At 31.8% G+C, this 18301-nt stretch overlaps 2 protein-coding genes across 2 annotated transcripts; one reads left to right on the top strand and one right to left on the bottom strand.

Moving 5' to 3' along the window:
* The first annotated feature begins 7201 nt into the window (after positions 1-7201).
* Positions 7202-8438, top strand: LOC21403743 (auxin-responsive protein SAUR36). The gene has a single exon (XM_010090578.2). The coding sequence runs from the start codon at positions 7725-7727 to the stop codon at positions 8226-8228; it is 504 nt and encodes a 167-aa protein (XP_010088880.1). The 5' UTR covers positions 7202-7724; the 3' UTR covers positions 8229-8438.
* A 7966-nt stretch (positions 8439-16404) lies between these two features.
* On the bottom strand, positions 16405-17432 carry LOC21403742 (protein YLS3). Its single transcript, XM_010090577.2, has 2 exons — positions 17102-17432; positions 16405-16734 (listed from the first exon to the last, which is right to left on the bottom strand). The coding sequence occupies exons 1-2, from the start codon at positions 17430-17432 to the stop codon at positions 16466-16468; spliced, it is 600 nt and encodes a 199-aa protein (XP_010088879.1). The 3' UTR covers positions 16405-16465.
* Between the last annotated feature and the right edge of the window lie 869 nt (positions 17433-18301).

Genomic DNA, 18301 nt, shown 5'->3' with positions numbered 1-18301 from the left:
ATAATGAACACGGTTATAGGAATCCAAAATCATGTTTAAGAAATAAAAAAAAAAAAAAAAAAACAAGACCAATCTGCCAAACAGAAAACTTTTTGGAGTTCATTGGAATAAAAATCTGAGCATTTCCTTCCAATAATTGAGCTATTAGATCACAATTGTAATAAAATTTTAATTTAAGGTCCCATTTACCAAATTAAAGTTTTGGTTTCAAATTGCCAAATATCGATAAGTTCAACGTCTATTCAAGAAAAATGTTGCCACTGAATTGACATTGTTTCTTGACACCACTAATCAAGTGGTGTGATGGTTATAATATCTTTATTCTAATCTTATAATTGATTTAAAATTCGATAGGTTAGAACCATATTTTGAGATCACTATCTGACCAATGGATTGTGTTGTTTTGGGTTTATCATGGTGACTGAAACAGTCAATTTTTTAAGTTATAGAATTAGGTCTAGTCCTTTTTGTTGTGCTTATGGTCACTAGATTCCCACTACAGATGAAGAAAATAGAGACAAAAATGACATTAATGATCTCATTTTATTATTAAAAAAACAAAAAAAAGCAAACTAAAAAGTGTTTCTTCTTTGTTTTTTGTTTTCTGTTTTCCTTTTTTTTCTAATGTTTGGTCAAATTTTGTTCCTAAGGCTCTTAAAAAAAAAAAAAAAAGCCTGGGGAGCTGTAGAGTAAATATTATTTGTCTTGGTGGGTCAACTTGTACATCTAATCTTCAATTATAATGATGCAGACATATGAAAAACTATGTAAGTACAAAAAATTGGTTAACCTGATCAAGTTTTCGCGTTTATTATTTAGCAAAACAAAGAGAGAGAGAGAGAGAGAGAGAGAGAGAGAGAGAGAGAGTTAAACTTAAAAGGTTCAGGAAACTCCTAATTAGAGTAAAATTTGTAGGCATTCAAATTATAGTTTTCTTAATTACGAGAGGTATACTTATATTCAAGAAATTGTGATATATATAAACACACATACACACATATTTATATATATATATATACCATTAATTTGGATCGGTCAACTTTTTTTTTTTTTTCTTTTGCCCGTTAAGTAACATCGAAAGCCATTATATCAACAAGTAGTTGAGTCTGATATACACAAGAATTATTAGTGTATAAAATTGAAAAAAAAGTGCAACTTGACAACCGGCCACTAGAAAGCATCTTATATTATATATACAAGTCTTCCTCTTCCAGACAGCTTAATTGACGTATGAATCAAACCGAAAAAAGTTGACTTGTATTCCAAATGGAAGGTTGTAACAATTATTTGTTCATATATATTGTAACAACATGGATTTTGAATACGATGTTGTACTAAATTTTCTCTAATTAATTATATCACAAGTAAAGGTTTGCTGTTCAACATTATATTAAGGTACAAGCTGAATTTGTAGAATAATTTACTTCTAATATTAATATGTACCTGAACTTGTATTGTAAACTTTGCTCGAAATTCGAATATTATTGTTGTAATCGGTCCTGTAGAACTACACTCTTAATTATTTATTAGGAGTAAAACTTCTTCTAGAGAAGCTTGGTGTCGAACAATTATAAAATTCAACTAATTTTTTTTTTTATTTTAAAAGGAGAGAATTCAAAGGTGTGTAATCATATAAAAAGTTATCGCTGTGAGATTACTCAATACAAGATCGAGAAAAGAAAGAGGAGAAAAATGGAGGCTAAAGTTCTTATTCTTATAAGTGCAAAAAAAACTAAATAATAAATAAATAAACCCTTCAATCTAAGAAGTAGAAGCCTATTATACTCTTAATAAAATAAATAAATAATAAAAATAACCATGCACGACAAAACGATCTGATTCACATTTCTTTTGCCGTATGAAGAGCCTTGACTTGCTTATGAGATGTTTAGTTCATAGATTAGAACCATGTGATTAGAACTATTTTTGATTTACATGTATTTTTTGTGAGAAAAAATACTGTAGCGAACCACGAACCATGATTCGAATCAGGGAACGAATCTAAGTACCAAACATCTTATTCTGAAGAATTCTCTACTAATTAAGGAGAACTTTTTTGGTAGAGAGTTAAAAAAAACGGTAATATGATGCAACGTTTGGTAGTTATGTCTTTATTTTATAAGTATTGTGAAGTTCTCATATTTTGTTTAATTTGATATAATTGGTGATTAAGAGCACGTTTGGTTGATAGATTCAAAATCATGATTCAGAATTATTCTCAGTTTATGTGTATTTTTTTATGAGAAAAAATACTGTAACAAATCACGAATCATAATTCAAATCATGACATAAATCTACCAACTAAACGCTCTTTAAATCTTACAGTAAAAAATTATACCTCAATTTGATACTTTTACAGTTAATAATTATATTCTATGTATTAGTAAGAAACTTTTTTATACCCTAGATGAGAATACTCTTAACAAATAAAAAAAAGAAAAATCAACGATTAGAAAAGGCGACGTGAACGTCATGGTTATCAGTCCGTATATGCGATTATAATTACTTAAAATTAAGTGAGGAATGACAAGTACGTTTTCCGTGCAGACAAGGTACATATATAGTATAACAAGACAAAATTTGCGGTTTTTCTTTAACATGGTTGGTCGTTCTAAAACCAATATTTTAATATCTCCAACAGTTTCCGCTTGAATAAAAAAATTAATGTTTGTCGTCATGATAAATATATAGTTAAAAACCTTGAAGGTCGGCGTTTACTATTCCAATGAGAAGCAATGCTTTATAGGATACACACACACATGAAAAAGACAGAAATGTGTTAGGCCACGCTTTCGTTTAATCAAATTAATTTGACGGAATTTTAAATAATTTACAGGAGTTGAAAAATCATTTTTACGTGTGTGTACTTGTATAAAAAATAGTCAAATTAGAAGATGGTTTATTGATAGATATGTGTACATTTCACTGTTAAAGACGAAAGGAGTAAAATTTGAGCAAATTGTGGAGAGAGAGAGAGAGAGAAAGAGATAATAGTCACTTTTGTTTTCCCCAGTCCCACTACAATTAATACAAAATTATGATTTTTCCTGCCTTGATAAATTGACAGATTTTGTATTGTCACTTTTGTCCTACGCTTTCTATTTATTTTATTATTTAACTATTCCCTCAACAAACGACAATATATAGTAAGGGCAAAATATGAAAACCAAATTGTCCTTTCAAGACTAGTATGAAGTCGTATTCATATTTTTTTTTTTTTTTGTGTGCACATAAACTAATTATTTGTTATATTAATTGAAAGGAAATGTTTTGACGATGATAACGCCAATGCTCTTTTTAATTAATAAATAATTAGTAATGTTAAGGACATACACCAACTGATGTGGTATGTGAGTTATTATTTTTTTATTGGTAGATGCAATATCTTTTATTAATTGACGTGGTAATGTTTTAAACATTTATTAATAAAAAAATGACAACTCACATGCCACATCAGTTGGTACACTAAAATTAAGATTTGAGTTTGTGTCTCTAACATTATTCATAAGGCGATGATAATTGATAACTATAATGTTTTCGTTCCCCAAATTTTTTTTTTGTTTTGTCACGAGTAAATATGATTCTCTTGTAATAATGTAAATAGACAAACTAGAAACGGATAAGTAATACAATCAAATTAGGCTCAAAAGTCATAGAATTGTAGGGCCTGAAAAAGAAAAATAATAAAATCGCAGAATTTGTACTATTGTACACGATGCTAGTTAGTTCGATTAGCAGCCCCGTTTATTTTGCTGATTCGAGTTTAGAATTTGAGTTTTGCTACAATAAAAAGCTCTCAGAAACAATCACATCTAATTTTTTTTTGCTACAGTAAAAAGCTTTCACACAACATCACATCTCAACTCGAATTAACAAACCGAAATAATGTGTTTCAAAAAAATATTAGCACTCAGTATCAATTTGGAATTTGGCGGTGGCACTTCTTGGTGAACTAACTTGGGGAAAAAAAAAAAAAAAAACAAAGAAGCTCGTTTACATAATAAGTTTGTTATAAGACCCTTTAAGTAGTTTTTGTTTTTTTCCTTTTTTTTTTAAAGATTATTGCTGAAATCCCTTTATAGGTAAAATATCTGAAGTCTCTAGAAGGCATATCTCCTCTACTTTGAAGAAATAGCCAAAAATTTGAAAGGCAAATAAAGTTTATGAGAGATTCTTTTCAAAATTTTGCTTGTTCTTTTCCTTTTGTTATTAATGCATTTTCTTTAGCGAAAGAAACTGATTAGGGGAGAGAAAGCGACCCCTAAACTTATTTCCTCCAGATAAGCGTGACATGCCGGGCCGGTTTTGCTTCCGGGCCGGCCCACCACTCAATAATATCACAGCGCAGCCATGTTATGGATCTTTCCTTTCCACGCGTAGCCCAATGGGGCCCACTGCTTGGAGAAAGTGATCGACCGGTAGGACCCACTCAAATAATAAGAAAATGGCGTACTTGTTCGTACGAGTACGTGTACGGAAGTTTGCGGTGTTTTTCCTTTTTTCCTTTTTTTTTTTGTTTTTTTTTTGTTTTTTGGTAACGGTTTCATATGCAAGGACTATTCAGTGTTCTTCTTGGTGTTTGCGTATTGTACTAGGGAAAGCTTTTTTAACAAACAACTTGGTCAATATTTGAATGTCAAAATACTACGTGGCATGCTGTGGATGAGTTGGAGACAATCAATTGGACAATTATAGCTCGTTTGATTGTTTGAACAATTACTTATGCAATGTGTTTGGACTCTTTACGTGGATTACAAATTTATAATCAACTAAAATATCTTTGGGGAATGTCTTGGGTGTGAGACATGTTGTAAAACTTAAAAGTTTGAGTTCAACTTATTTATTGTTAGTTAAACATTATACATATTTATGAGACGTTTGGTATAAATTTATAATTCTGATTTTTAAAATTTAAATTTTTTTGAGAGAAAAACACTATAAATAATTAAATAATTATGATTTAGAATCAGAAACGAACCATTAAAATAAACTATCCCATTAGGGTTTCAACATCTCAAAAAATTTTGTTGAATTTTGAGTTTATTTTTTATTTTTTAAATTTTTTTTGTGATGAAGGTTCGAGTTTGAATTACCTATAATTTTATTTCTCGTTTTAGAGCATCAAACGAAGTTGTGTGTGCGCTTCTTTTTTTAGATTATTGCAGCACATTAGCCAAAAGGGTGTAATAGCTAAACCACACACTATATTGATGTAGCAACAAGGTGTCGTATGCTCACCTCGTAAGTGTTTTATCATTTGTGCTAGTTTTATATCCTTGTCGTTTCTTATATTAAGCTTTACTATTGCATTTCATATTACAATGTTGTCGTTTGTGTGTAAGGGGGCTTTTAGAGTCGGTTTGTGTTTGGAAAAACCTTGAGACTTGAATGTTGCTATTTCGACTAATGAATACTTTTGTTCTGTATTTTCATGGAGGATTTCCTCCAAGCTATTCATCCTATCTCAAGGGCTTGATTATATAAAATTAACTTTCAATTCTTGTTTCCTTTGGTTTGTTTTAGAATAATGTCGCAAAAATATCTCTTCCAAGGCTTAAACCTAATCACATTCTTGAGACAAATACTCGAACAATTTCAGTTATGAATTGTGAGGAGTACCTTAAAGTACCACAAGACACACCATTAATAATGAGATATCATATAAAAAAAACTCTATTTAGACACAAAGACTTTGTTCATTTCACCGATTCGAGTTTATAATTTAAGTTTTGCTATAGTAAAAAACTATTAGAAAAAGTCATATTTAATTTTTTTTATTACAGTAAAAGGCTTTCACATAAAATCACACATCAACTCAAATTAAAAAGTCGAATAAACGAACTGAATTGGCTTAAATTTTAGACATCTTTATGAGGGGAAAAAAAAAACAACATGTGCGCTGAGTGCAAAACATGTTGAGTGACAGCCAAACACATCAGCGCACGTTTTTATGTTTTTTTTTTTTTTTTACTAGCCAGATCCGGATAAGTTCTAACAAAAAGTACATCACTAAATTGCATTGTTTTCACTCACCACAAAGATCTTACAATGAAGATCGACAAAGATTATTACTATACTCTCTTAAATTTTGTTGTAGGCATTTGAAATTACAGGATTTTGTTCAAAGTAATAAAAAAAAAGTCACGAGGCAGTTTTCCTTCCACCTAGTGGCTTAACAAGTTGCAGTAACCTATCAATATAATAGATGAATTTTCATTAAACACCAAATCTGACTTCATAAAAGAGTACTAAAAAAAATGTGATTTTACGTGAAAATTTTTTATTATAATAAAAAAATTAAATATGACTATTTATGAAAATTTTTTACTGTAATAAAATTCGAATCAGCAAAACGAACGAGGCCTAATATTGCAAACATATCCCCATGATTTGTCCTGTTTGAGGAAACATATTTCCGTGATTTTGGGCACTGAAATTGGGGTTGTTTAGTTTGTAATGCACATAATTATGGTGGAAATAGATGTCAACTTGTTTAGTGAGGAAAAAGAAATACCACATGTACGCCACGTGCCTAGCACAAGAACAGGTGTAGCATAATAACATAGGACCTGCAACACTATAGTAGACCTGAGGAGACCAGGTCTTTGTCGTCAACTACTTCAAAGTTCCCTGTTTCTTTAAATAAATAAATAATTAATTATAATTGACACCTTTCCTGATACGCAACACATCAGTAGATTATATTTTTTATCTATTAAATTTATATAAAAACATTTAAAAATTAAAAATTACGTAAATTAAAGGTTAAAAAAATTTAACCTATTAATACCGTACTAAAAAATCTTCTCAATTATAATAAACATAAAATATATTAAGAAACCTCTATTTTAATTTGTGCGTACGTGTCCAGTCTGAACAATTCCTCAACCAACGTGGTTAGAGTCAAATTTTGGACCTTGTTCTGATCTAATTGGCATCGCGCCAAGCATTTGCTAGCTTGACGTAACAAACCCACAAGCTTCCATCACCGCCCAATCAAAAAACCAACATTTGTATCAGTGACCGCCAAGCATGAAACCTTAACCAAATCCAACGGTGTAATGCTTGTTGACTGTTTGCAACACATCTCAATGCCAATCTTCTCCAGCCACTTCACCATATCTGACCATTCTCCTTCTCTCTCTCTCTATTTTTTATTTTTTTTGCTAATCAATCTCGCTCTCTATTTAAACCACATTTTTCTTCTCTCCAACAATCGCGTGCCGACCATCCCAAATTTCCACTCTCTCTCTCTCCTCCCTCTCTCTCTCTCTCTAACTCTGTCCGCTGGTTACCCCAATTTGACTCTAAAAAAATTCTTATATTTTCTGGGGTCTCTCTCTTTATTCCACCAAGAACTTCTTATAAAGCAATCCACACATAAACCCGCTCCCAAAAAAAAAAAAAAAACCACCACCGTAATAAGCCAAACAAAATAAAATAGCATCATTTCTGTTCAATAACAAGCTTCTTCTTCATGAATAATCACACTTGAAGAAGAAGAACAGAAGAAGATGTCAAACATACCCACTTCTCTCTCTGAAGGCTGCTTAACTCTCTTCCGTCTCACCATGTCCGAAGCTGATCCTTGGCCCTTTTCCTAAGCCCCCCCGCACTCTATCAAAAGATTCAAAGCCCACCCTTTGTTTTTTTGGCACTAAAAGAAACCCATCTTTTCTTAAGTTCTTCTAAGCCTTCTCTTTAATTTCTTGAGACAGAGAAAAATGAGAAAGATACGAGGTTTCAAGCTCGGAAAGCGTTTATTCCGGGTCACCAAATGGGTCCTTCGGAAAACCCGAATCCGAACGGGATACCGCCGGCTGAGCCGGTCTTCATGGGCCGGAGAATCCAAGCCCATGTCGAAGCTCCTCACATGGGGTCGCCGCCTAACGACGGGAGCGAAATCCCTCTGCTGGGCCAAGCCCGCGCCGGGTTATGTCCCGCTGGGCCAGGAACCGGTTGAGAGCAAGCAAACGACGGTCCCTAGGGGTCACCTGGCGGTGTACGTGGGGCAAAAAGACGGCGACTTTCACAGATTTATGGTGCCCGTCATTTACTTTAACCATCCCCTCTTCAGCGAGCTCTTGAGGGACGCCGAGGAGGAGTACGGGTTCCAGCACCAGGGCGGCATAACGATTCCTTGTCGGATCTCGGAATTCGAGCGGGTCCAGACCCGAATCGCCGCCGGGTCGGGTCATCGCAAGCTGACGTGGAAGCGCCATCATTGATTGGTTCTTGTGTTTGACCCTTATGTGGTGGTGATCATCCATGGCGGTGATGATGATGATGATGATAACGATGTTTTAGAATTTTTGATTAGTTAGTGGTTTTTTTGCTTTTTGGTTTTTTCGCTTTTTTATTTTTTATTATTTTGAATATACGTGTTGTAATGGAATTTTTAGATGTGCATATATAAACGGTAATTATATTCAGAAAAAGAAAAGGAGGAAAATAAAAGTTTGCTCTTTTAGTGGCGGATGACGATAGGATTAGTGGTTAAGATAATTGATAATGATAGTGATGTTAATTGCTTTTTTGGGGGGTGGGTAGTAATAATGATTAGTTGTTAATTTGTTACATTAATTTTTTTTTTCAATCTTTGTTACTATAGCTATTGAGATTAAAATTAAACTTAAAAAAGACATGATATAGCACTAATGAATTACATTGGTGGGCACGTTTTCTTCTGATTTAGGAGCGGATCTTACGTTATTTTGTCAATATTGGCAACATGTGGTTTTCAGATTCATATTAAGGGTTGAAAATTTCAGGTATCTTTATATTGGTTTGGGACATAAATTTCAATGACTTTTGAATAATTGCACTTTCCCCAACTTTAATTTGTTTATTCTGTGCTTGGATGTTCATATTCTCCGGGAATTATAGCTGTATTCCCCTCTTGGAAATGAATCTTTATTTATTCCATTTTTTTGAATTTGGTGGTGTGGATTAAAACATTTTGCGGTACGATTAGGTGTGGTTGTAGTTATTATTTCAGTTTATTCTATTTGAGTCCATGATAAATAGAATTTCAAAAAAGAAGAGTGGAAAAGCATATGGCGTTTAATCGGTTTGCAATTGAAAAGTTGACATTATATATATATATATATATATATATATATTTTATTTTTTTTTTGAGGATAATGGATTTCTTTACCATATTGGTTGAAACCAAAAGGAAAAAAACCAAAAGGAAAAAGGGTTGTGTTGTGTTTCACATTCATTTGAGCACCACAAATGTCCTTATCATCCATGGCGGTGGTAATAGTGGAGAATCTGAGATGAAAGATCATTTTGATTTTGGTAGAGATTTCTCATCTCTACACTCCACAATCCCACTCCATGAGGAGCAAAAGAAATGGAACATTGGTATCATGTTGTCCAAATAATCATCATATGCTCCTATCTTTTAAAAGTTTTATTTTATTTTTCCTTTTTGGTCCCTATAGTTCTCAATGTTTTAAATAGCTATAGGGTATATCCCAACCACAACACAGAGGTCCCTGCACCAAAAGGTGGTCCAATTTAAATCAAGAACTATTCAATTATTCAGTTCGCTCCATGAACCGCATGGAACATAGACCACACTAGATTAAGGTACTTCCAAAGTTTCAAACTTCCAAATTGCACAATTGGACTCCTCTGGCCTCTCCATGTCCTATTGATCATGCCAAAAGAGGTAAAATTGTATGCAAATTAAGGCCAAAGGCATAAAATGAAGATGGGGGTAATTGTAAAGATTAATCCTAATTGTCCCCAAAACCAACTCACACGTACCCATGTGAAGAGCAGGAAAAAAAAAATAATTTATCCTTTTTCTTTAACGCAATTGGTAAATTTTCTTTTGACTAGATAAAACATTACCAAACGAGGTCAAAATTTCCAAAAATAAAAATCAATACGTTGAAGTTATGTATATATCCATGCAGTGCAACTACCTTGGTTTAGAAAAATCATTAATTCGTCGGGATCTTTTCCTTCTATTGGTTAATTTGGTCACTTGTAGTTCAAAATTTCCATCGTTTAGGTCACCAATAAAGAAAGGATTTGACATTAGATCCCCACTATTCTTCATATTTTGTGACTATTATTTTCTTTTTGCACGATCTCTAGATCGGCAGATCGACACGCGACTACATATACATACATTCATAAATGTATATATATATATATATATACATATATCTATGTATGTATATTATGATATCACATATAGAAACATACATTCATAAATGTGTATATATATATATATATATATATACACGTATATGTATGTATATTATGATATCACATATAGAAGGTTATTGTCTTCTTCATGGAAATGATGGAGGGCACTATCAGATATCTATGAAGATCGTAAGGGCAAGTGGTGCAGTGCCCAATATAAGCTTGATATTGACCGGAATGTGTAAGCACTTGCTCTGAGAATTAAAAGCGAAACACAGAAACTTCCAAAATTCCTGCAATTATCAAGTTTTTAAGAAGATCAGTTATTATTATTTTTTATTATATTACTATTATTGCTTGGATTTAGATCAGTTTCACACAAGCGTGTTTATAACTACATTTATTACCTTGCTAATTATTTGAGGAACTAACTCAATTTCCCTTCGCAACTGATGTGGATTTCTATGTCTAATATAAGTAATAACCAAATTCACACAAGCGATTTTAGTGATTGATCAACGTCGTGATAATTAATTATAAGGTCATCTATTCGTGCGTACGTGTGTGTATACATATATTTATATAAATATATATATATATATATATACACACAAACATACACACATATATATATATATAAATATATATATACTAACATACATATATATTAGTCTAAAAGCCCCTTTGCTTTTCAAAAAAAAAAACGCATTTGGATAATCCTTTCTACAGTCAGTAAAATTGGATATGCATGCATATTAAAATTCATTTCCAATGTTGGATAATACATCTAGCGTTCTAAATTGCTCTGATTTTTGTTTTTGTTTTTCTTCTTGGGTTACCTTTTCAAAAAGTTATCAATGTTTTATGAGAGGCAGGCCAAAAATACAAGTGGCGATGAATGTCTGAAAGAAAATTCTTTTGAATACTTATGATGGGTCACCGCTTATGTAGCTGCTGATCAACGGTCAAATTATACTTCTATTTTTTTTTTTCAAAAATAATAAAATATTTTCTCTTCTTTTGGCTGAAAAATAGCCATTTCTATTTTTTTTTTTCTAGAAATAGTCATTTCTAATTAATTGTAATGGTACCTACGATTTAAAAAAAAAATTGTATATATAAAATATGAACATGTTTTTAATTTCGAAAAAATGACCGAATTTAGTTTTGAGTGTATGAGACTTGATTTTTACCGTTTATTTTTTATTAATACCTTTTAATTAATGTAGTTATTTAACTAAAAAGATATTAATCAAAAGTAACTTGTAAAATTCTAAATTCATGCACTCTAAAAATGTATTTGTCTCATTTTTTTTCTTTTTTTTTTCTACTTACTATATTTGTTTGAACAAGTAAGTGTACGGTTTTTTTTTTTCTCAAAAAAAAAAAAAAAAGTAAACGTACACGGTTTTTCTCATTTTTATTTTCCGATTTTGGGGGTGGATCTGGGGATGAGTTTATATGTATGTACTTTATTTTTAAATAAATTATATTAATGTACTTTGAATTAATTTGAAGAAGAACGTGGAAGTCTATTTCATGAAAATAATGACATAAATGAAAAGTACATATCATTGCATTTGTAGTTTCGTTGCCGTGCTCTGCTTGGATTCTAAACTTTCAACCATGAAATGTGCAATTTGCTGGTGTGACAATTTTAAAGCTTTTTTTTTTTTTTGAACAATTAAAAGCAATTGAAATCAATTATATCTTCAAAAAAAAAAAAAAAAGAAAGAGAAAACAAGAAAATAAATTATAGAATTGACATAGTGGTCCCTTAGGCACGATCAAGAATTGAAATATATATGAAGCTTGCGCATACATTTTGGTAATGTATACTTTTCAATTTTACTTCAAAATGCTTTAACCAATTGACGTATATGTAACATACACATGCAAAAATAGCCATAGCAAATTGACAATATTCATGAAACTCTCTCTCTCACGCAAACATATAGCAAAAGTAAAGTGTGCATGCATTTTCAGAATTATTGCCTTAGTATATATGGAAAATGCAAACGTTCAGGTAACTAGCAAAATGGCTAAGGAAATTATCTTTGTTTTTCATTAATATTGGTAACGAAAACACGTGAATTATAAGCTGTAAATTAGCTGCCAAAATTGAATGTGACTGCGCATGTGCATGACAAATTTTGCAAGTTATTATTATTAGGAATTCCAAGGAATTAATATAATTAAATTGTGCTTAAAATTACTAAGAATTTGTGTACTAAATGCGCATACAGTATACGCTGTGATTGTATTTGCATATTTATGTTTTCCAAAAAGCTTATGAACATATACTCACACATATATATACACACACATATATATATATAAACGTCTTCTTCATCAAGAAAAGGATAGTGAATTACTACGTACGTACTAAGATTATCAAATTAAACAAGTTTTCTTGGCTTTGCCATTTTAGTGAGCTTATATGTGCATGCAAGTTGTTCTTAAAGGTAGAAGTGGTCCACATGCTAATATTAATTATGAATTGCTAAGTCATGTGGCCGATGATGCTTCATATATAGTATGGTTTTGAAATCATGATATATATATATATATATATATATATATTCATCAATATTTAATTAAAAAAATCTTCTTTGTGAGCGATTATGTGACATTCACGATTCGCAACTTGGCATTGCTCAAGCCTCAAGTCAAATAAGAAGAAGAAGAAGAAGAGAGATATTGCTCAAGCCTCAAGTCAAATAAGAAGAAGAAAGTTAGATGTGACTGTTTCTGAAAGCTTTTTACTATAGCAAAATTTGAATCGGTGAAATGAACGAGACTTAAATTTATAATCTACATTTTGTGGGCCCCAACTTCTTTGTCATGAACTTAATTTTCCTTTTTATTAAGTAGATATACAACAAAAGAAAAAAGAATTAAAATGCCAAAAAGAAAGATGCCTCCAATATTTTGACGTGCTTTTGAGTATGTTATATATAGACCCTATTTATTTCACTGATTCGAGTTTAAAATTCAAGTTTTGTTATAATAAAAAGCTCTCATAAATAGTCACATTTAACATTTTTATTATAATAAAAAGCTCACATATAAAATCACATCTCAACTTAAATTAAAAACTCGAATCATCGAACTAAACGGGCCTATAGCTTCAAACTTTATTGTCGTTTTTCAAAATCTTCTAGTTTTCTCAATCTCATTTAAAGTTTTTGTCTTTGCCTAGTACTTGACTGTAGTTATTCGTGTATTATTATGCCATCCGCCAATCCAGATTATATGGCTTTTCCATTTTATTGTCGTTTTCTTAAGTCACTTTTATTTTAATTGCTTTTTCCTCAGGCTATCGTAAGAATTTTTGTTCCCCTAGTTTTACCTGTTGATGTCATTCGCCTAAATGCGTTTATCAACTCGATAATGTCATATTTTCGTATTTATTGTTTTATTCATTGTCGTTTCCTTTTTTACTTATTGTCGTTATGTGGTTTGTTGTCGCTTACATTTATGTAGTTAAGGGTTGTCGTTCTTTATTGTTGCTCTTGTTTTAATGATGATCTCGAATTTTCAAAATGGATGTTCTTTTTAGGCTGTTGACGTTTATCCTGTAACTTTCCTTTTCCACATATTAGGTTCTGTCGTTTTCCTATTTTATCGCATCTTTTGGAGTTTTTCATTTTCCAGGCTAACCGGCGGTTAGTAACCGCATTTTATTTAGAACGTTACTTTCATAATAATGGTACGAATTTTTAATTGTTACGTTCTATTAATGGTCACTTTAAATATAAAAATTTAACGATGTGGTGTGATAAGAATCAATCTCATTAATTGTTATAAATTTTTTTATTAACTATCTAATTAATTATAACTATCAGATTAATATCTTACGGTTAAAATAATAATACTCATTGATGGATAAATATTAGAGTAACTGTTAAAATATTTATTCCAATTGAATTACTAAGCAGAAATTTAGTGTGAGAAGTTAATAAAGAAGATGAAGCTAGCAGACAAAGTAATAAATCGTTTTGACTAGATAATAAACAAGGGTTAACAATTAAACTAGGATGAGTAGAGTTTGTTTAAGTTGATCACATTGAGGAATCAAACTCCCGCAGAGAGAACATTGAGCAGAGAGAACATTGAAGTACTATATGTCTTTACATAGCTAAAGCCTATAATACAACGAATTACACCTTCTTCAATATGAATCATAATATATACATGATATATGATAATTATTTAAGTGGCCTATTGCACTGTGAAAACATGACTGAAGTATTAGTTCTAAGATTCGGATATTAATACTAAAGATCTAACTTGGTCAACTTAACAAAGTTATTATCATGATCAATAACAAAGTTAATTATCATGATCAAATCCTCAATTTGAAGTATTAGTCAAATAACAAAGTTAGTTATAATGATCAAATCCTTAATTTACTCGTTATTCATCATCGAATCCTTAATTTGGTCGAAATAATGAACGTTAAATCTCCCATATGAAATTGTCTATTAAGAATCTTATGACCTTGAAAGCGTATATTTTTCATGCATGTGACTCCGCAAATAACGGTGAGCACACAACTAATAATGATGAACACAATAGCAAGCACAACAAAAAATAGGACAATTTTTTTTTTTTTTTGGTTGCCTTTTGAAGGTAATAATAGGACAATTTTGGTTAAACGACTGCATATATTGAAAGAGCGCAAAACACGCGAGAACTACAAAAGAAAGGAGGGGAAAAGGCCTAAGAAGGCACCCACTCCATAGAATATCCGAAAGAATATCTCCCACAACAAAACTCTAATGAAGTTGTGGAGCCAAATCAAAGTGGAAAATAAGAAAAAGGTGAAAACAAAATGGCTTGCAACACTACTTTAGGCGCGGGTAGCTGCACAAGTGCAATATTTAAGTGCTACGTGCGCGTCACAGAAAAATCGCAATTACAGGGATGAAACTAAAGTACAAAAGAAATAAAGCAATTACAGGGAGAATCAAATCATAAACTAATGGCTTGTTTAGTTCGTTAATTTGAGTTTTTAATTCGAGTTAATATGTGACTTTATGTGAGAATTTAATTATAGTAAAAAAATTAAATGATTATTTTTTAGAGTTTTTTACTGTAGCAAAACTCAAATTTTAAAATTGAATCGGTGAAATGAACCATGCCTAAGCATAAGCATATATGAGCATGCTATGACAAGCCTTAATTGAAAAAATAAGACCATCGCCACCGCTGTGGTTCTGTTCTGTTCCCTTTTCACGCACTTAATTCCCTCCCTCCCTATATATATGGCCGCTCATAGCACCCTCATTATCTGCAAAGCGAGACAACAAGTAACGCATTATTAGCCTATTGCTTTTAGAACACAAGTCTCAACTGATTATTATATTCTAGTTCAGAAAATCTTATAAATCATGTACCTTCCAAATGTAGTAAACATAAAAGTATGCATAATATCTATGATCCCTCCACGTACAAATCCTTAAATTTTAAATACGAGGTAAAATAAAGGCGGTTGCATAATATGTTAATATTATTTTATTAACACTTAAAGACTTACCCTCATTTTATATCTCCTTTTGTCTGTTTGATTGGAATATTCTGTGCAGTTTTCAGATTAGTGTTATACGGAGGCAACCAATGTTTTACAAGGTGTATTAGTAAAATAAAGGACTCCTCCCTACACACAGAAATCTAAAACCGTTAATTATTATGCAATATAAGCAAATAATGAAGCATAACAAATACAAATTAGAGATTCCTGAAAAGTATAGCCCAGCAAAAGAAACTTTTTTTTTTTTTTTTTTTTTTTTTACACAAAAGAAACTTTAATAGCTTAACTAGGTCACTTTCAACCTTGTTTTTGGATACTATAGCCCAGCAAATTAATCTCTCTCTGAAACATTGTATTCTCGAAAATTAGAGATTCCTGAAAAATATAGCCCAGCAAAAAAAACTTTTTTTTTTTTTTTTTTTTTTTTTTACACAAAAGAAACTTTAATAGCTTAACTAGGTCACTTTCAACCTTGTTTTTGGATACTATAGCCCAGCAAATTAATCTCTCTCTGAAACATTGTATTCTCGAAAGAGTTTTTTTGTAGTACTGATACAAATGGCAGGGCCACTTCCTCACAAAAAGTAATTAACTAAAACTTGAAACTTTCTATTTTTTTTTTTTTTTTTAATTTTGTACTTATTGAGAACCTAGCAAACTTACAAAGACAAATAATCCCTGCCTATTATTGTTGTGATAAAATCCCAAAAGGGTAACAATCTGGTAAGAACCAGAATAACCACATTTTTGGAAATTATTTCGTCAAGCGCACATCAACGCCGTAGAAACCATCATCACCACCAACAAAGTTCCTGTCTCAATTAACTTGGATTTTTCTCCATCGTTGCTGTTTGGGGCTGGCTTTGAATCGGACCCAGATGACGAAGATGAAGAAGATGACGGTGATGCCGAGCCTGATGAAGTAGAAACTGAAGTTTTTGGTGAATCGGTTGTTGAGGACGTAGTGGAATCTGGATCTGCTTCGCTGAAAATCTTGGCGTCAGGAGAGTTTGGTGGGAGATTTAATATACCTGAAAACAATATGTATTATACCAACATCAACAAAATTACTACAATGCATGTAAATTTTCAAGCAATATTTTATTAGTGTATGTGTTTGTCCTACATTTTCATTCAAAACCTTTATGCTACAATTTTGTTTTGTGAGAATGCATTGAGATTCTACAAGTTGAAAAATGCGTGGGGTAAGCATTGGTGTTAGTATCACAAGTAATAGTGTGGGTCCCATATGTGGCTCATACACTCTCTGTTAATGGCTGCTGGTGCCCCTTAGTATTGTTCATGGAAGTTCTATGCATCAAACTTAATGGCAATTTTCTAATAATGACATAATTGGTTTTGCATTAACAAAGGAGTGTTACTAATGTGAGACATTACTAGGGCAATCAGAGACTTTGGCGTCAATGTTGCAAGCCGAGGGCATTTGAAGAGCCAAAGTGGTGTTGATAGGGAGGCCCACGGAAGGGTCAGTACTCTCCTTGATGAGAACACACAAGCACTTGGGCTTGGTTTCCTTCACTTTCCGGGTGTCTTCGCAGCACTCCGGCGTCGGCTTTTTGGCGGTGCCGCTCACAAATGGAATGCAAGACGCAAGGTTTCCGAGCTGGTCGGCACAATCCTTCTCGTCGTCCGCCATAGTTCCCATCGATGCCACGGCTAATGAGACCGTCACCATGCAAAACACCAAGATCTTCTTGTTGATTCTCATTTTCACTTTTTTGTTGATTCTAATTGAATGCTAGGAGAATGGTATACCTTTCTCTTTTCTACCTCTATGATTGTTTTCTTCCTCTGTTTTTGGGGTTGCAAGAGTTAGGTAAGCTAGGTATTTATAAGCTTCCCGCCCTTGTATTTTTTTGATTGAATTGAGTAACCAACACTAATCTCCATAATCGTCTAGTGCTTCGTGAATTGTGATATACAAAGGCGATGGTCATGTAACACTGACATTCATTTATTGAAAAAAAAAAAAAAATTTGACATTCAACATGATAAAATAGACATCTAAATATCTAATAGGGTGTAATATTGTTGACTTGTTTCCTTGTGAATGCATTGAGAAATGGGATTCCATGTCCCGATAAAAGGCAGGATATTTAATTTTCTTGATTTTACATTCTCGATGACATCCCCATTTATTTCCAAGTGCTAGTAGCTATGACAGTTTTGGAAGACATTTAAAACTTGGAGATGGTCTAATATAATGGAAATTGAGGCAACGGTTCTTTTATTATATTTATTATTATTTTTGTGGGACAATGGCTCGTTGGAAATATTTAACGGTGGTAATTTTTATTAGTGAATCGTTTTTGTGTCACATCGTTTATTAATTGTGTCAGAAAATATCAATTCAAATAAGATTTGGTTATTAAATGTGTTAGAATGTCAACCCAAACACGATTCATTTATTAATCGTGTTATTTGTATCAAGCTGTATAACCCGTTTAAATTAATATATTGAATAAATAACTATTATAATAATGCATTATTTAACACGGTTTATACATATTTAACATGTTTATTAGTCAATTTATCTTTTCTTTTAAGAAAAATAAATGAATTTTACCTATAAATATT

The sequence above is a fragment of the Morus notabilis genome, unplaced genomic scaffold, assembly GCF_000414095.1.
Source record: "Morus notabilis unplaced genomic scaffold, ASM41409v2 Scaffold625, whole genome shotgun sequence".
Classification (NCBI taxonomy): Eukaryota; Viridiplantae; Streptophyta; class Magnoliopsida; order Rosales; family Moraceae; genus Morus; species Morus notabilis.
This window is presented reverse-complemented; position numbering and strand designations above follow the sequence as displayed.